Genomic DNA, 19,966 nt, shown 5'->3' with positions numbered 1-19,966 from the left:
AGGGTGACATTTTTAGATCAATGCCCGACAAAGATCAGTCAACTGTTAGCTGCATTGGCTAGGGGTCTGGTGATGTCCGGTCCTGCCACCGAGCCCCTTTCAGGGTTATCTATGTCCCTTTTGGTCTCATTTCCTGCCCTGGATCACCAGGTGTCCACCAGGGCCACTGTTAATCAGGGCAAGAGGCACTTCGATCAAATCTTCCGCTACAGGGGCAGTTTGGAACTAAGCGGAGGGTGGCTCCCGACAAAGGTGTTCTTCCTCTCTCCCCTGCCAGCTCCGGGGAGCCCTTGGTCTGTGCCCGCTCCCCACAGTTTCTGCCTGGAGTGCAGACTCCAAGGGGTGGGCTGCCCAAGCCCCTCGTTGAGGAGTGGGGGACTGCGTGTGGCCACATCATCACCTGAACGTGGGGTCCTAATGACCACGCAGGGGTGGCTGCCCGAGCCCCCCGTTGAGGAGTGGGGGACTGCGTGTGGCCACATCATCACCTGAACGTGGGGTCCTAATGACCACGCAGGGGTGACGTCAGCATCGTATGCAGAGAAACCCACGTGCTACCCAGTGGACCTTCCCCATTTCAAAGTGTGCTCCAAGCCACTTCTGATTTAAAATGGGAGTCTCATAACCATGCTCACCCTTTACGACTGGAGAAGGAATTGGCAACCCACTCCAGTGTTCTTGCGTGGAGAATCCCATGGACAGAGGAGCCTGGTGGGCTGCCATCCATGGGGTTGCAAAGAGTGGGACACGACTGAGTGACTAACGCACACCAACGCTCAGAATATGCTGGGGAGTCTGAACGTGAAGAGAGATAGTATAGCATTGATATACTGATGAGGAGAGGGTCTGAACCGTGGCAGAGAAATATGCCATAAATAGTAATATCATTTTAAATAATTTGATCATCACAGCACTCCTATGAGTAGAGACTCTTACTACCCTTGTTTTACAGATAGGGAAACGAGGCCAAGAAACTTAATCAGACTAATTACTGAGCTAATAAGTGCAGCAACCGGAGACCATGACTTCATACAGCCTCACTGTATCTGCCTTTTTCTTTTTTTTTGACTGTGTCATGCGGCATTCAGGACCCTAGTTCCCTGACCAGGTATTGAACCTGTGCCCCCTGCAATGGAAGAATGCTGTCTTAACCCCTGGACCACCAAGGAAGTCCTGGCATGCTTTGTTTTAATGAAAAAAAAAATTATCACTAGTTTAATAGCTGCTCATGATAAAGAATGACAAATTATAAAAGATATAAAGAAAAAAACTAATCATTTACATTCCTGCTACCTAAGAGCAAATCATTGGTCGTCAGACCTTGGCATTTGCAGGTTTAACCTCGAATGTTCCCATATTTGGAAGCAGTCTGAGACAGGCGTGGTGGCATGGAGCAGTGTTGCGGCCGGTATTGGGCGGCCAGGCTCTCCTGGTGGCACAGATGGTAAAGAATCCACCTGTGATGCAGGAGACCAGGGTTCGATCCCCGAGTCAGGAAGATCCCCTGGAGAAGGAAATGGCAACCCACTCCAGTGTTCTTGCCTGGAGAGTTCCATGGACAGAGCAGCCGGGCAGGCTACAGTCCATGGAATCACAGAGTTGACACGGCTGAGCAAAACCAGCGCTTAAAACTTAACACTGCCAGAGAACAAGCCCAGCCTTGCGTGTCTCAGATCTGCGCGACAGCCCCGCCCTGCTCCACCTTCATCTGGAAGAAGCATGTTATCAGGAAAATCATATGCTCCAGTAGTGTGCTGAGCAGCAGATTGGGGAATTTCTCTGGCCCTGTCTCTGCCTTCGGAATTTCGGGGGTTGACTAATTCCCACACTTCTGCCCATTCATCTTTGTGTTTTTCTTTATTTATTTGACTCCTCCGAGTCTCAGTTGTGACAGGCAGGATATTTTCAAGTTGCAGCACACGGGAGCCAGGTCCCTGACCCGGGATCGAACCCTGGCCCCCTGCACTGACGGCACAAGAGGCTTAGCCGCTGGACCACCAGGGAAATCCCTGCCCATTCATTTTGAACAGAGTTGAGCGCAAGCCATGCCCTGTCCATCTCGTCTCACACTTTGCTCCGGGTGTAAGCGCTTCTGGGGCTATGGCCAACCTTCTGTAGGCTTTTACTGGTGGCTGGGTCGTATTTCAGACGTGTGAGCGCCATGATGAACTTACCCTTCCCTGTGGCTGACTGTTTTAGATTGGTTACAAACTGTGCTGTGGAATAACTCTCTGTGCACCAGGGGATCCTTCGTGATGTTTCCCGAGTATTTCTGGCTCATCTTCCGGGCATGTGTTTTGCATTCATTCTGTCTCTTGAAGTTACTTCTGTGAGACTTGCACTGGCTAATAGGATGTGAGTAGGAGTGACTGCGTGACTTCTGGGTGCCTGGGTGCGTGCCAAGTCTCTTCAGTCGTGTCCGACTCTTTGCAACCCCATGGACTGTAGCCCTCCAGGCTCCTCTGTCCATGGGATTCTCCAGGCAAGGATACTGGAATGGGTTGCCATTTCCTCCTCCAGGGGATCTTCCCGCCTCCAGGATCAAACATGAATCTTCTGTGGCTCCCCCATTGCAGGCAGGTTCTTTATCACTGAGCTGCTGGGCAAGGCTTGAAGAACTGGTCTGTGGCTTGCCACTTTTTCTCTCCCTTCACTGATAAACTATCCACATCTGCAGATGTGGAGACTTCAAGTTGGGTCCCAGAGCAGGAGCATATGTAGGAAAACCCAAACCCCAAATCTGAAAACCAGTGATACACATGTAGCATATGCATGAAATAAACCTTTCTTGTTTAAAGCCACTGGGATTTTTGAGGCTGTTTGTAATGGCAGCAGCATAAGACAGTGTACACTGGTTGATCCAGGGTTGGAATCTGATAGTGTTTTTGCATTATTTTATTTTTTTAAAAATAGTTCTTTATTTATTTTGACTCTGCTGGGTCTTTGTTGCTGCTTGAAGGGGCTTTTCTCTAGTGGCGGTGTGGGAGTTCTCTTTGCAGTGGTTTCTCTTACTGCAGAGCCCAGGCTCTAAAGCGCGGGTTCAGTAGTTGGGGCTCACAGACTTAGTTGCTCAGTGGCCTGTGGGATCTTCCCAGACCAGGGATCAAACCCATGTCCCCTGTATCTGCAGGCAGATTCTTAACCACTGGACCAGCAGGGAAGTCCTGTATTGTTTTATGATGGTAGATGACAGGCATGAGGTTTGCACATTTCAAAGCAATTTGCTTCCCGAGATATGCCCATTTACATCCCTTCTAGCTCTGTGGAATACCATATTTATCACACCCTTGTCAGTATTGAGGACTGTCAATTGAAAAAAAAACGGTTGACTATTTCATAGGTGAAAAATGGTGTCTTGGCTAACTCAAAATGTGTTTCTTTTTTGCAGTATGCAAGAGATAGTTCTGGGGTGATCAACATCATGCTAAATGGCTCAGAGCCAGCAGGAGCCTATCCTGTAAAAGGGTAAGAATTCGAGCCCTAGCATATATGACAAAGATGCCAAGATGTCTTTTAATTGAGGCTTAAGACGATCATCCCCATATTCCAACCTAGTGCTTTTGTAAGTTCAGCTGGAGCACAACCATTGAATGACCTGGACGTCAGAGCCATGTCCATACCTTTATACCACTAACAGCTGAATGCATGAATGCAATAAGTAACCCAAAAATTAAAGCTAAAAAGTAACCACCAAAGGGCTTCCTTAGTGGCTCTGTGGTAAAAAATCCACCTGCCAATGAAGGAGATGCAGGTTTGATCCTTGAGTCAGGAAGATCCCCTGGAGAAGGAAATGGCAATCCACTCCAGTATTCTTGCCTGGAGAATCCCATGGACACAGGAGCCTGGTGGGCTACAGTGCATGAGGTCGCAAGACTTAGCAACAAAATCACCACCAGCAACAACCCCCAAGAGTGTTAAAAGTAATGTGTAAATCAACTAACAATGATATAGGAACAGTGTCATATTGCTTTAGGACTTGACAAAACATGTTTCTCAGTTTTTTTGCAGATTTTGAAATTCCCTACCTACAGAAGGATAAAATCACACGAATTGAGATCTGGGTGATGCATGAAATCAGAGGACCCAAGGTGTAAGTTATAGTGCTACTGGTGATGGTCATGGTACAAACATGCTTTTCTTGGATGTGATATGATCTGGTCTGAGTTACATGTATGTTTCTGGGGAAGCCACTGTCTTCTCTGTTTATAGTGTGGTGGGCAGAGAAAGGCAAAGGCTTGACTTTCTGGAAATGCCACGAGTCAGTCCCGAGCCCAGAGAGAAAGCCTCCTGTATCCAAAGACTTCTCTTAGGCTTTCTGAGTGACCAGGGCAGCGTCGGATAGGAGAGGGCCTCATGCATTGGTGTGAGGCAAAGCCAGTTTTTTCTCTCTGTCATTGGAAGTCCGAAAACTTCACCAGGAGTTCTCAGAATGGACTCATGGACTATGTAATGAAGACATTCTTTTCACAGAACAACCAATTTCATAACTGGGTCTCAGATAACTGGCTGAGAAAGCTTTTAAGATCCATACTTTTCTGGGAAACCACTAGCTCAATGGTTGCATCAGCTCAGATATCAATGCAAGCTTGAAGTCATCCTTTTTTTTTTAAACTTTTTATTTTGTATTGGGGTACGTAGCCGATTACGTGTTGTGATAATTTCAGCTGAACAGCGAAGGGGCTCAGCCATACATGTATATGTATCCATGTAGTGTCAATGACACTGAAATGTAGGGCTGAACCTTTAACAACAGGGGACTGCTTTTTATGAATTATGGTCCGACTGTAAAAAGGAGCCCAAGCAGGAATTTTAAAAAATAATGGCAAAGAGGTACATACGTGGACACACAGACCTGGGCAAACGCAGATTAAACACGCATTGAGCAGCAGAAATGGGTTGTTCCGTTTTCAGTCTCATCGGAATAAATAGGTTTAAAAAGTCTAAAGTGATGTACATCATCATGTTAGCAGCAGTTATCGCCAGTGATGTGAGATTTAGGCCCCCCTTTTGTTTATTTGAGTTTTCTAATATTTTTTGACTTTGTATGTATTTTCTATTTCCATCTGAAAATTGACTTAATTAACTGTGGGTTGGATAAGGGGGCAGTCAGCTTGCTCGGAGCCCGAGCCCAGCGCGGCGTGTGCGCTGCGGCTGGGCTGCGCCCTGCGGTCCACTGCTGCATGAGCTGGCGCGGGCCTGGGGATGGATATGCGTGAGTCGCAGGCTTTGGAAGAAAGCTGAGCACCGAAAAATTGATGCTTTTGAACTGTGGTGTTGGAGAAGACTCTTGAGAGTCCCTTGGACTGCAAGGAGATCCAACCAGTCCATCCTGAAGGACCTGGTGTCCATTGGAAGGGCTGATGCTGAAGCTGGAACTCCAATACTTTGGCCACCTCATGCGAAGAGTTGACACACTGGAAAATACCCTTATGCTAGGAGGGATTGGGGGCAGGAGGAGAAGGGGATGACAGAGGATGAGATGGCTGGATGGCATCACCAACTCGATGGGCATGAGTTTGAGTAAACGCCGGGAGTTTGTGATGGACAGGGAGGTCTGGCGTGCTGTGATTCATGGGATCGCAAAGAATCGGACACGACTGAGCGACTGAACTGAACTGAACTGAACTTAAGTTTCAGAGCATCTCCACGTGGGAGCGGTGGCTCGAGTGCTCGCAACACTGCTGGGTTCAGAGAATCTGCCACGTATTTCTCCAGGGAGGAGTAGATCTCAGTAGCGCGTGGCCAGGATAACTTTTCATTAACACGGAAACAGCTTCTTTTATGTGTGTGTGTCTGTTTGCGTTTCAGGGAATCCTGTGGAGAAGGCAGCGTGAAGCTCCTGGAAGACAGGCTGGACAAGATGGGTTTCCAGTACAGCTGTATCAATGACTACCTGTAGGTGGCAGATTGTAATCCGTTGTTCGGTCGCTCAGTCGTGTCCGACGCTTTGCAGCCCCATGGACTGACTGCAGCAGGCCAGGCTTCCGTGTCCTTCACTGTCTCCTGGAGCTTGTTCAGATGCATGCCCCTCGAGTCTGTGGCACTGTCTAGCCCTCTCATCCTCTGCTGCACCCTTCTCTGTTTGCCTTCCATCTTTCCCAGCATCAGGGTCTTTTCCAAAGAGTCGGCTCTTCACATCAGGTGGCCAAAGTATTGGAGCTTCAGCTTCGGCAACAGTTATCAGTGCGTAGATTCAAAGAAGGAGCAGGGGGCTGTTGGAAAAGTGTTTCAGAGGTCAGCCCCAGAGGCCACGGAACTGTGCCTTCCTGTTGTCGCTGGATCTGGGCGCTGGTGGTGCTTTCCGGCTAGAGCTCCCCCGGACCCCCCGCCCCCACCCACTGTCCACAGCCCTTTTTAAGGAAGCTTACAGGATGGACTGCAGCCCTTTATCATTTGTGAGTGTCTGGTTTCCTCCTCACTTGCTTCCCTGCATGGGGAGTCACCTCCCCCCGGGACTGTGACCCTTGCTTCTCTGGATGCCACACTACCCGTGATTTGTGTTAAGGGGAGTTTGAGATACTTACTTGGTGGCTGTGGACCAACTGAAAAGTCATCATAGCTACCATTTATCACGGACTTTATGGGCCAGGTACTTCATATACATGTAGTCAGAGATCATTTCAAGGTACTCCTGATTCTTGGAAATGTAAGTAAGTTTGGCTCAAATTCTGGGACGATTGAAAGCCCTCACCCGGCCTGGGAATTCCTTACCTATCGCTTCCTGCTTCTCCTATGTATTGGCACCTGTGTTTGCAGTCCTGTTTGTTTCCCCAGGGGTTGGAGTCCAACACTTCAGTGACTCAGGGGCTTTTCCGAAGGTTTGTGAGTGCGGCAGGGTGCACGTTACATCTGCAGCCTTTACCAGCTCCGGTGACTGTCCAGCTGGCCCTGCCGCCCTCTGGCCTTCTCAAAAGGGACCTGGTGACCTTCCCACCTGAGCAAAGCCCCCAGAAGTGTGGGTCTCCCCCTCCTCAGGCCTCCCCCCAGGAGAATAGGCCTATTCTTTTCCCACAGCTTGAAGCTGGACTGTTTTCCTCGTCTATTATTGCTAACGCTCTCAGAAGACTCTGAAGTTAATTAGGTGTTGTCATCACCCTGTTTTAAACACAATGCAAAGCACATACTCTTGTTTTGGAAATATAATCTGTGTTCAGAAAAAAGCAGAAACTGTAAGGATCCAGTTGGATGAATTTTCCCCAGGTCACTGTATACGGGTACCGGGATTAAGAGGCAGAGCGTAACCAGCATCTCCGGTCTCTCCTTGGTCTCCCTTTCAGGCTCCCCATCCCCCTCTCTGGACTTGTAAGAGCATAGATTCGTTTTGTCTGTTTTATATAAATACATATCTGCTTTCTATAAATATCCCCTTTTCATGAATGGGTAAATGAAAGATCAGAGAGGTTAAGCAAGTTTCCCAAGGTCACCACTCGCTGACACAGCTGAGTTTTGAACCCATCACTGTGTGACCCTGAAGCTTCCCCTTTTTCTTTCTACTCTAAGATTCCTCCTTTCTTACAGCATCAGCTTTTTGTAAATTAAATAAAAGGCAATTCTGATTCTAAAATAGCTCAGGGATAGGGGGAAATAAAAAGCATGGCTAAAAATCCCACAGTTATGACCACTTTGCTTTGGCCCAGGGACTTCCCCGAGGAGGCTGTCTTTTTACAAGTCATCAGGTCAAGTGGGGGCCCAGGGTTGCCTTCCTACTCACAGCTGTGAGCCTCAAGGTCTCAACCTGCTTTTCCTGAGTCACGTTGCCCCACCTAAGCTGGCCCCAGGCTCCGCCCTTGCATGCCTGGCTTAGCATTTCTGTACCACCCGTGGGCTGTCTGTGTTTTGGGGTTTTATTGCTCCTGGGAGATCAGAGGAGATAACAACAGGCTTAACACAGGGTGAACAACCAGGGTTAACAGATCAGACTCAAGCCCAGATGTAAGTGAGAATCCCCTGCCCATCAAATTTCAGGGGACACTGACCTCTGTGCCACGGTGGTCGAACTTTCTCCCCAAGTCTTGCAGATTTCGGCAAGGTCTTTGTTCAAAGCCTCTCGTGTCCTGTTTTCTGCTTTGCACTGTATTGACCCACACTCCGTGAAACTCAGTGCATTCTGGTGGGAGAAGCGGGGAGGCATGACAGCAATACCAAGCTACTTTTTAAAAATTATTAATTATTTTTTGGCAGTGCTGGATCTTTGCTGCTGTGAGGCGGCTTTCTCTCATTGCAGCCAGCAGGGCATTGCTCTCTAGTTGCAGTGTTGGGGCTTCCTTTGTCAAACACGGGCTCCAGAGCGCAGGCTCAGCAGTTGGGGTGCTCGGGCTTAGTAGCCCTGCACCGTGTGGAATCTTCCGAGACCAGGGATCGAATCTGTGCCCCCTGCGTTGGCAGGCAGATTTGCAACCAGTGGCCTGCCAGGGAAATCCAATAACAGACTACTCTTGTTTAAAAAAAAAAAAAAAATGTATCTGAACGGTGTCCACTGAGGCCTAGAGAGTCCTGGGGTGGGTCACGTAGCATGCCATAGACAGAATGCGTTCCTGTTCTTCCCAAGTGCCGTCCAGGCGCCCTGTGATGGCTGACAGCCTCTCCGCGCCGCCTCTCACCGCCACCAGGCTCCCGTCTTCACCGCTACTCTTCCCTTCCTCCTGGCTCTCCTGGAACCCACATCCTCCCGCCTGGTGGTAGCCGCGCGTTCCCGGAAACAAACTCACTCAGGAGGACGGTGCAGACAGTGGAGTGCAGTTATTACACCGCGGGCCCCAGGCAGGGTCTCCTCTCAGCCAGGGACCCCGACCAGTTCTGTGAAAACCTTATACACCCTAAGAGTACATGCACAGACCCACCTCCCCAAATTCCCTGAAACTAGTCTGAACAAAGGAAAAGAAAGATACAATCAAAGTTAACCCTGATTCATATGCCTTAAGTCTAGTTAGTTAGCAGTGGACAATTATCTATAGGCCTGTGGTCATACCCAATAAGCATAATAGAATGTATGGTTCTATTCCGTTAGGCAGACAATCAGGGTATTCTTCTAGGTGATGGAGAGCCCTGGGGCTCTTCCTTCTGGGGGCCTGGTTTTCCAGTTGGTCTGTAGTTTCCATAGATTCAGAGCATAGAGCTCAAAGTCCGCTGCCCGGCCCGGGATGGAGTCCTGCTTTCAAGCGCAAGCAGTTGGCTTTCTTCCCTGAAGCCGAGGCACGAGCCATCACCCACATGCTTCAAGTTCAGCCTTCTGCCCAAAGTTCTTGTCTACAGATTTTCCAAGCAAAGTTGTACGTCTTTACAGAAGTGGTTCCATGCCCAGGCTTTGGAGGGGAGGTTCAAGTTCAGCTCCTCAACTCACACTGTGAGAAGAACTTAGGCAAGTTCCTCTGGACGGCCTTCTCGGCTGTAGATAGCAGATGATAATTTGTTGCAGTTCAGCTGCTCAGGTGTGTTGGACTCTTTGCAACCCTATGGACTGCACCATGCCAGGCTTCCCTGTCCATCACCATCTCCCAAAGTTTGCACAAATTCATATCCCCTGAGTCTGTGATGCTGTCTAACTATCTCATCCTCTGCCACCCTCTTCTCCTCCTGCCTGCAGTCTTTCCCAGCATCAGGGTCTTTTCCAATGAGTTGGCTCTTCGCATCAGGTGGTCAAAGCATTGGAGCTTCAGCTTTAGCATCAGTCCTTCCAGTGAATATTCAGGATTAATTTGCTTTAGGATTGATTGGTTTGATCTCCTTAGTACCTGCTTTGGTCAGTTGTTGTAAGGAGGGAATGACATCATCTATGTGAGATATTTAATACATAATCAGATTTTCTGGTACATAGTAAGTGCTCAACAAATGCCAACTAATATTTTTGAAAAGAAACTGTGTCCTTCAAGGTCAGAGACTTTGTGTCTCCAGGATGTTGCAGGTTCCCCATAAACGTATGATGAGGGAAAGTCACTTGCCTCATCCCTTAAATATTACTTCTTTTCATTTTGCAGACCAGTGAAGCTCCTACAGTGTCTGGAACACAGCACTCATCCTGACTGTGCCTTAAGTTCGTAAGTAAATGTTTAACCTAACTTCCTTGCTTCCTGAAGACAGCCAGCCCTTACTATTTAAAGGACGCTGGTGGATCACAGTGTCATTTTATGCCCACTCCATGAAATGCCCGGCTGCAGAGTAAGGTTGGAACTTGTGCACTGCCCTGCTCTCCATCTCTGCGCTGCTGGGTCAGTGAAGGTTTGCTGAGCATCCGTGCAGCTCAGCTGACCCCCACGTGTCCCATGGGAGCAAGTCCAGTCCGGCTGCACCAGCTGCAGCACAAAGGCTGGGCCTGGGGTGGCAGGATCACCTTTTAAAATTTACTTCTGTGGACCTCAGAAATGAAAGCTATTTTACCAGCAAAAGTGGGTTTATTTGGGGGGACCTCCCTGGTGGTCCAGTGGTTAAGACCTTGGCTTCCGATGCAAAAGGTGTGGGTTTGATCCTTGGCTGGGGGGTTAAGAGTCCCCCCTTGCTTCGTGGCTTAAAAACCAAAACGTGCAACCGAAGCAATATTATAACAAATTCAATAAAGACTTGAAAAATGGTCCACACCAAAAAAGCCTTTTTTTTTTTTTTTTTTTTTTAAAGAAAGTTCATTTATTTGGGACTAGTAGAAGAATTGCAGTTTGGGACAAGCAAGCTATAGCAAAAACTACAGGCAATACTAGAGCGGTAGCCTTTCCCTTCTCCAGGGGATCTTCCCAACCCAGGGATCGAACCCAGGTCTCCCACATTGCAGGTGGATTCTTTACCAGCTGAGCCGCAAGGGAGGCCCAGCAAATGAAGGAGAGGGGTGTTATTTTATAGAGAAGGAGGAAGTTGGGAAGGGGTGTTTTGAATGTAAGTCCGTCAGAGAAAAGGTGATGACAGTTTCTCTTTGGCTGAGTTGCTGGGGTAGTCAGTTCCTTACAGAAGACGGTGTGCACGTGTTTCCTGCTGTGGCCTCTAACTGTTTTGTTCCTGTCCATGGTTCTTTTGAGGTCTGTAGTTGACAAATCTTCTGTAATTGTTGTGCCTGGCCCTGCCTGAGAGCGCCCCCTTCTGGCCTCCTGACTCCATTTTAGGGGTGAGGTTTCCCTTGACGAAGTTTCACGTTTCTTAATCCTGATATATTTTACAATCATATTGATTCATGTCAATGTATGGCAAAAACCACTACAATATTGTAAAGTAATTAGCCTTCAGCTAATAAAAATAATGAAAAAATTAAAAAAAATACACACACACAAAAAATCATATTAGACTTTTTGAAATGATATTGCATGTGCATAGAATGAAATTCAAAATTACAAAAGGGCAGAAAAAGTGAAAACTCTTTCTTCCTCTGTTTCTAGTTACTCAGTTTCTGTGTGTGGGTGTGTTCAGTTGGGTCCGACTCCACGACCCCATGTAGCCCGCCAGGCTCCTCTGTCCATGGGATTTCCCAGGCAAGAATACTGGAGTGGGTTGCTGTTTCCTTCTCCAGGGGATCTTCCTGACCTAGGCATGGAACCCGCATTGTTTGCGTCTCTTGCATTGGCAGCCGGATTCTTTACCACTGCACCACCCGGGAAGCCCGATTCCCTTACCCAGAGGCAACTACTGTTTCTAGTTTCTTTTGTGCCCTTCTAGACTATTCTTTGTTAGAACACACAACCACACAGATACAGACACGTTTCTCTTTTTCATTTCATACAAATGATAGCAGACACAGGACTCTGCAGCTTGCTGTTTTCACATATTGGTATCTTAATGTCATCCCCTTCCTGTAGTATTCTATTGTATGTATGTCATGATTCTTTTTTCTCTTTTTAACATGGGAGATACTCTCTTTTTGTTTGGAGTATAGCCTGTTAACAATGTTGTGATATTTTCGGGGGGACACCAAAGGGACTCGGCCTCACAGATGAATGTATCCTTTCTCCCCCAAGCCCCCCTCCCATCCCAGCTGCCACATAGCACCAGCAGAGTTCCATGTGCTGTTCGGTAGGTCCTTGTTAGTTCCACTTTATTATTATTTTTTATTTTATTTGTTTATTTTTTTGGTTCCACTTTAAATATAGCAGTGGCACATATCATGATTTAGCCCATTACCCATGGGTGGCCATGTAGACTGCTTCCAAACGTGAAAGTGAAGTTGCTCAGTTGTGTCTGACTCTGCGACCCCATGGATTGCAGTCTGAGAGGCTCCTCTGTCCATGGGATTTCCCAGGCAAGAATACTGGAGAGGGTTGCTATTTCCTCCTCCAGGAGATCTTCCCGACCCAGGGATCGAACCCAGGTCTCCCACTTTACCGTCTGAGCCACCAGGGAAGTCTATTATTAACAGTGAATATGATGATTTCTTTTTTTTAAATTAATTTATTTTCAGTTCAGTTCAGTTGCTCAGTCATGTCTGACTCTTGGCAACCTCATGATTGCCAGGGACAGGGCCTCCCTGTCCATCACCAACTCCCAGAGTTTACTCAAACTCATGTCCATCGAGTCGGTGATGCCATCCAGCCATCTCATCCTCTGTCATCCCCTTCTCCTCCTGCCCCCAATCCCTCCCAGCATGAGGGTCTTTTCCAATGACTCAACTCTTCACATGAGGTGGCCAAAGTATTGGAGTTTCAGCTTCAGCATCAGTCCTTCCAATGAACACCCAGGACTGATCTCCTTTAGGATGGACTGGTTGGATCTCCTTGCAGTCCAAGGGACTCCCAAGAGTCTTCTTCAACACCACAGTTCAAAAGCATCAATTCTTCAGCGCTCAGCTTTCTTCACAGTCCAGCTCTCACAATTTATTTTAATTGGAGGCTAATTACAATATTGTGGTCATTTTGCCATACATCAACATGAATCAGCCGTGGGTGTACAGGTGTCCTGACCCCCCTTCCCCCTCCCTCCGCACCCCATCCCTCTGGGTTGTCCCAGAGCACCAGCTTTGAGTGCCCTCCTTCATGCCATGAACTTGCACTGGGCATCTGTTTTACATATGGTAATACACATGTTTCAATGCTCTTCTCCCATATTGTCCCACCCTCGCCTTCTCCCAGAGTCCAAAAGTCTGTTCTTTACATCTGTGTCTCTTGCTGTCTTGAATACAGGGTTGTCGTTGCCGTCTTTCTAAATTCCATATATATGCATTAATATATTGTATTGGTGTTTCTCTTTCTGACTTACTTCACTCTGTATAATAGGCTCCAGTTTCATCCACCTCACTGGAACTGACTCAAATGCATTCTTTTTTTATAGCTGAGTAATATTCCATTGTGTATATGTACCACAACTTCCTTATCCATTCGTCTGCTAATGGACAAGATGATTTCTTTTCCTCTACTCCCATTTCCTCTAAGTAATTTCTGTCAGCATTTTGGTCCATTTTTGCCCAAACATCTCAGTACACACCTATGTTACCAGACACAGATGTGAGTTTGTTCATCTGTTTGTTTTTTATTCGGTCTTATTTTCATTTATTTACTTGCCTTTTCAGAAAAGTTACTTATTTTTAATTGGAAGATAATTGCTTTACAATATTGCGTTGATTCCTGCCGTACGTCAGTGTGAATCAGCCATAGATATACGTATGTCCCCGCCCTCTTGAGCCTCCGTCCCACCTCCCACCCCCTCGCACACCTCCAGGTGGTCACAGAGCCCCGGATGTGAGCTCCTCACATAGTAAGTTCCTGCTGGCTGTCTGTTTTACCTCTGCTGATGCATCTGTTTCCGTGCCACTCTCCCGGTTCGTCCCCCCTCCCCTTCCCTGCCGTGTCCACAAGTCTCTTCACTGTGTCTGCATATCCATGCTGTCCTGAAAATAGGTTCCTCGGTACCATCTTTCTAAATTTCATACATATGTGTTAATATATGATAGTCGTTTTTCTCTTTCTGACTTACTTCACTCTGTGTAACAGGCTCTAGGTTCATCCACCTCATTAGAACTGACTCAAATGCCTTCTTTTTCATGGCTGAGTAATATTCTATTGTATATATGTAACACAACTTCTTTATCCATTCATCTGTCAATGGACGTCTAGGTTGCTTCCATGGCCTAGCTATTGTAAATAGTGCTGTGGTGACCACTGGGTTGCATGTGTCTTTTAGAATTGTGGTATGTGCCCAGTAGTGGGAGTGCTGGATCGTCTGGTAGTTTTATTCCTAGTTTTTAAAGGAATCTTCATACCGTCTTCCATAGTGGCTGTACTCGTTTGCATTCCCACCAACAGTGCAAGAGGGTTCCCTTTTCTCCACACCCTCTCCAGCATTTATTGCTTGTAGAGTTTTTGAGGATGGCCCTTCTGACTGGTGTGAAGTGATACCTCATTGTAGTTTTGATCTGCATTTCTCTAACAATCAGTGATGTTGAGCATGTTTTCATGTACTTCTTGACCATAAGTCAAAAAGAGAAAAACAAATATCGTATTTTGATGCATATATTGTGGAATCTAGAAAAACAGTACAGATGAACCCGTTTGCAGGGCAGGAATAGAGACACAGATGCAGAGAATGGACGTGTGTGGACATGGTGGGGGAAGGCGGGGGTAATGAATTGGGAAATTGGGATTGGCTTGTATACACACTACCGTTAATGGAATGGCAATGAAGGAAACAAAGAGTTTCACATGACCAGTACCTGCATGTGTCCGTGGAGTGGCTGGCGAGGTTAAGGCCCTCCCTGCAGTGCTCTGCTCGTTACTCCCTGTGAATTAGGCATGCGTGTTTTTGAGGCCTCTCACAGGAAGGGAAAGCATAAACGAGGGCCTGGGTCTTCACTTTCCTCTCCTGAGAATGAAATCCAGCCTCCTTTCTCTGCTGAATAGATATCTCAAAGGCAGCACATCCCAAACGGGACTCCTGAATCTACGCTCTGTGTTGGGCCGAGTCATGCATCTAAAGATGTGCGGGTCCTAATCCCTGGAATGAGTGGATTTTACTTTATGTTACAAAAAAGGCTTTGCAGATGTAAGAACGTAAGGATCTTGAGATGGGGAGGTAGTTCTGGACTGTCCCGGTGGGCCTTGTGTGTAATGTAAGTGTCCTGACAAGAGGGAGTCAGAGGAGGCTTGGTTCAAGAGGAGCAGAAGGCCCTGTGGTCACGGAAGCAGAGACTGGAAGCCTAGCAGACAGACAGCCCAGCATGTGTGCTGAGCCGTGTCCAGCTGTCCTCAGCCCCATGGACTGTAGCCCACCAGGCTTCTCTGTCCTTGGGATTTCCCAGGCAAGAGTGCTGGAGTGGGTTACCATTTCCTTCTCCAGGGGATCTTCCCAGTGGTGCACTTTAAAAATATATTTTAAATTAATTAACCAGCTTCTTTGCTGCACTGGGTCTTTGTCACTGCACCTGGGCTGCTCTGGTTGCGGCGAGCAGGACTTGCTGTGGGGGCCTCTTCTTGCTGAGGAGCACGCGCCCTGGGCGCATGGGCGCGGTAGATGTGCTGCAGCAAAGTCTGTAACACACACGGGCATCTGTTTAAAAAACAAGTTAGGGAAAGAGTAGACGGTGTATGTCGGTTATACCTCCATAAAGCTGGGGGTGGTGCAAAACCGTGTAACAATGCGGAAAAATTCTCACAAACAACTAAAGTAAGAAATGTGGAGTAAACAATCTTATTGACTTATAAGTTAATGGCCAAAAATTCAGTGGATAATGGATAATCTGCAGGATTGGTGAGGCTACGAGGAAGCAGACATATTCGTGTTACTGACATAAGGGCGTGCTGTGTCAGGCAGGGTTCAAAGGAGAAAATCAGATTTCTCATCTTGGCCCCAGTTTAATGTTCAAAATGTATTCCCCTACTCCAGCCTGGCCCTAGGTCACAGAGGTAGGAGAGCAAATTTCACTTGCTTAGGAATAGTGGAGAAAAGGACTTTTCATCTGAAGAAATTCAGAATCAAACGAGCAGTTGTTGATATAAAGCCAACTTATATTACTTTTGTGGTAAGTTTAGTAACAATCTGTATTTTTCTGATATTTAACTTATTTATAACATTTTAGAGGATTTGGCATGTAAGAATAACTCTTGGAATAGCCCTGCGATATCAATATAAATTTAACTTTTAAATAACTGATTTTTTTTCCTTTTTTTTTCATTTATTTTGATTAGTTGGAGGCTAATTACTTTACAATATTGTAGTGGTTTTTGCCATACACTGACATGAATCAGCCATGGATTTACATGTGTTCCCCATCCCGATCCCCCCTCCCACCTCCCTCTCCATCCCATCCCTCTGGGTCTTCCCAGTGCACCAGCCCTGAGCACTTGTCTCATGCATCCAACCTGGGCTGTAGACTTAGGATTTTTAGTTGAAAGTTATAAGAGACTTTTACTTTTTTAAATCAGTCGTTGTTTCTTTTCATTTGCTAAGTTGTCTCTGACTCTTTGTGGCCCCATGGACTGCAGCATGCCAGGCTCCCCCGTTCTTTAAATCAGTACTGGAATGTTTAAGAGAATTAAGATTAAAGTTTATACATTTGTTAAATTTACTAGCATCAAGTATTTGAGAAGATTATGCTCACTCGAAGTCACTTAACAATATTTTATAAAGAAAATGTAATATTTTAAAATGTAAGTTTAAAATAATCTAACCTAAAATAACTTGAGCTTAAAATGTCCTGGGAATTAGAATAATTTTGAAGTCCCCTTAGAAGTTATTATCAGAGTTCATTTGGCTTTTAAATTAGAACAAGACTATTCATAAATTAAATAGAAAAAGTGTATGGGAAAGTCAAGATTTTGAATTTATTAACTTAATAGCTAGAATTAATTTTTAAAACCAAAGTAACTGCAAGTAATGTGTTTTTCCCTCTGCATAAATGCTGTCCTCAAGCACAACCCCACATTGGCCTGAAAAGCTTAAGCTAAACGTGTGACAAGTCAGTGCGGAGAAAGTGGACCCAAACATGTAAAGTGAAAGAAAACAAAACCATATTTCTGTTTGTGCATGATATTGAATGTAAATGGTAGAAATGGATCTGAGACGATAAACTAACAGTGATTATTCCTTCTAGGGGAGGGAGTGAGAACTGGGAAAAGGTGACGGGAGACCCATTACTACTGTGCTTAGTTCTGTATTATTTTACTTTCTTAAAAAGTAAGAATAAGTTTATCTCTGTCTTAATAGGTTAATTATTTAAAAGCAAAAACTAATCAGTTTTGAATGAACGAAGTCTAGAAGAGGATCTGAATCAGGTTGCAGTTATAGAAAATGTCCAGCAGGCAGAGCCATAGTACACTTTTGTGGACTGCTGGAGATTCCTTCAGCGGAAAAAGGGGTGGTCAGCCCTCACGTGGAGTAAGCAACAGTAAGCCACTAGTAGTAGAGCCAGGGAATAAAGACGTCAGATTGTCTCATGATTTTAAAAACATTACCTTTGATTGCTTTCAAGGAATTCATTAGTTCTGTTTTTAAAAATCTGGAGGTCAGATCCTAATCACTATGGCCACAATCCCGATTTTGGCCAGAGCCTCTCTCAATGTCTTTATGTCATAACTGGTTTTTCATCACCAGTTAAACTCTAATGGTGTAATACCCATCAGTAGATATTACTGAACTTGGGTAACTTTATGGTGCATCCTTACAATCAGAATTCACCCAGGAGGAAGGATGAGTACTTCCATAGGTACCAGTATAGAAGCATGTCCAAGATGTCATGTTGGGTGAAGAAGCAAACTGTAGATTCCATTTGTGCTTAGATGAAAGGATGTGTTAATATATGTGCATGCATGTGGGAGTGTCCTGAGAGGACAGCTCAAACTATCAAGAATTATCTCTATGCAAAGTGGGAATAGGGAGGCCTGGGTGGGGAAGATCCCCTGGAGGAGGGCATGGCAAACCACTCCAGGATTCTTGCCTGGAGAATCCGCCTGGCGGGCCCCAGTCCATGGGGTCGCAAAGAGTCGGACATGACTTAGGGACTGAACAACAAAGGAGCTTTTACTTTTCACTTTGTGAATTTCTGTGCTATTTATTTATCTTGAATTTGTTTCTTATTTTTGGCTCTGCTGGGTCTTCCTGCTGTGCGTGGGCTTTCCCTAGTTGTGGAGAAGGGGGATCACTCTCCAGTTGTGGCTCTTAGGCTTCAGTGGTTGTGGCTCACGGTCATAGCTGCCCCACGGCATGTGGGATCTTCCCGGAGCAGGGATCCAACCTGTGTCCCCTGCGTTGGCAGGCGGATTCTTAACCACTGGACCACTGGGGAAGTCCCTTTCTGTACTATTTAGAGTTTCCTGCAGGGTGCATGTGTATTTTCAAAAGTAGGTGTCACCCATCAATACTGACTTTTTTTTTTTTCTGTTTTCTTTTTAATTTGCAGGGCAGCAGCATCTACTCAAAGGGAAGCCTTTTTTGCAGAACAAGGTGCCTACTTCATCTTTCCTCTCTTAGCAGCTTTCACTTCAGTTGCTCAGATGTAACTAGAAACTCAGTTTTGCTGCCCTAAGTGGCCCGCAGACCTGCCCTTGCCCAGTCATCCTTGTTCTGTATACACCAAGTGGTTCCGTTGTCTAAAGAAGCTTCCTGCTGGGAGAGCAATGTTCTGAAATGATTGTGAGTGATATACAGGATTTCGGCAATATCTAGTTCTATTTAGCTGGTTAAAAGCAACTGCATTAGAGCAAAGTTAGTTATTATTTTCTTGTTTTCATAATACAACGCACCGAGACACAGACTTTTACGTAAGCAAACATTTTAAGAAAATTTTAGTACAACTGTGTATATATTTTCATATATTCTTATACCACCAGCAGGGCATACTGCCTGTTTGTTGAATCTTCATATTCAAAGATGTTTGGCAGGCAAAGAGCTATGTATGAAGATGTCCATTTAATGGTTATTTATAATGAGGGGGAACTAAAAATTCTAATAATAGGGAACTCTTTGCATATGGTTTAGTATATCTGTAGGATGGGATATCATTCAAATAGGAAAAGTCATGCTTATCAGTCCAGCTGTCCTTCATCCAGTGAATGGAGGTGCTAACCTTGTACAGTGGAATACTACACAGCAATAAAAAGTGACCAGCTATGGATAAATGAAGCTGTGTGAGTCAGTCTCAATTGCATTGTGCCAAGTGAAAGAAGCCAGACCAAAAGGCTACGTACTATATAATTCTATTTACAGGACATTCTGAAAAAAGCAAAATTATAGGAATGGAGTACTTTTCAGCCTCAGCGTTAAGACAGGAGAAGGCAGTAACTAAAAAGGAGCCCTGCAGGGGCTTTCATGGGCGTGACAGATGGTTCTGGGTCTTGCCTGTGGTGGTGGTAACAGGAATCTATGTGTTTGTCAACTCTCCTTCCAGTTTTTTTCAGAATTGCCTGCAAAGGAGTCATTTCATTGTATATAAACTATTTTCAAAGAACATTTCATGCCATATAAAAAATGTCAATGATAAGTATAAGACGTAGGGCATAAAATTGTTTCTCATATGATCCATTTGTCAAATAAAATACAAATGTAACACATCAGTGTGTGTGTATTACCTATACATACTTAAATGAATGAATCAGACCAATCAATCCTGAATATTCACTAGAAGGACTGATGCAGAAGCTGAAGCTCCAATACTTTGCCCACCTGACGCGAAGAGTTGACTCATTGGAAAAGACACTGATGCTGGGAAAGATTGAAGGCAGGAGGAGAAGGGGACGACAGAGGATGAGATGGTTGGATGGTGTCACCGCCTCGACATGAATTTGAGCAAACTCCGGGAGATGGTGAAAGACAGGGAAGCCTGGTGTCTGCAGTCCACGGTCACAAATAGGCACGACTTAGGAACTGAACAACAAAATGAATGAAAGGAAATGTTAGTCACTCAGTCATGTCTGACTCTTTGCAACCCCATGGATTATAGCCTGTCAGGCTCCTCTGTCTGTGGAATTCTCCAGGCAAGAACACTGGAGTGGGTTGCCATTTCCTTCTCCAGAGGATCTTCCTGACCCAAGGATCGAAAAGAAGCACAAATGCAGAGCAGTAACCACTGCAG

The 19,966-nt window shown here is 45.8% G+C and overlaps 1 protein-coding gene across 1 annotated transcript in view; it reads left to right on the top strand.

Annotated features, from left to right (window-relative positions):
* BST1 (bone marrow stromal cell antigen 1) overlaps positions 1 to 19,445 on the top strand; it is a 30,159-nt gene extending 10,714 nt beyond the window's left edge. Inside the window, exons 5-9 of the mRNA XM_061145478.1 lie at positions 3,389 to 3,465; positions 3,998 to 4,090; positions 5,809 to 5,895; positions 9,975 to 10,034; positions 18,296 to 19,445. Coding sequence (XP_061001461.1) covers positions 3,389 to 3,465; positions 3,998 to 4,090; positions 5,809 to 5,895; positions 9,975 to 10,034; positions 18,296 to 18,395 — 417 coding nt within the window. The 3' untranslated portion in view covers positions 18,396 to 19,445. The remainder of the gene's footprint in view (positions 1 to 3,388; positions 3,466 to 3,997; positions 4,091 to 5,808; positions 5,896 to 9,974; positions 10,035 to 18,295) is intronic.
* The last annotated feature ends 521 nt before the right edge of the window (positions 19,446 to 19,966 follow it).

The sequence above is a fragment of the Dama dama genome, chromosome 6, assembly GCF_033118175.1.
Source record: "Dama dama isolate Ldn47 chromosome 6, ASM3311817v1, whole genome shotgun sequence".
NCBI lineage: Eukaryota > Metazoa > Chordata > Mammalia > Artiodactyla > Cervidae > Dama > Dama dama.
The sequence above is the reverse complement of the archived record's forward strand: the minus strand, read 5'-3'. Positions and strand labels throughout refer to the sequence as shown.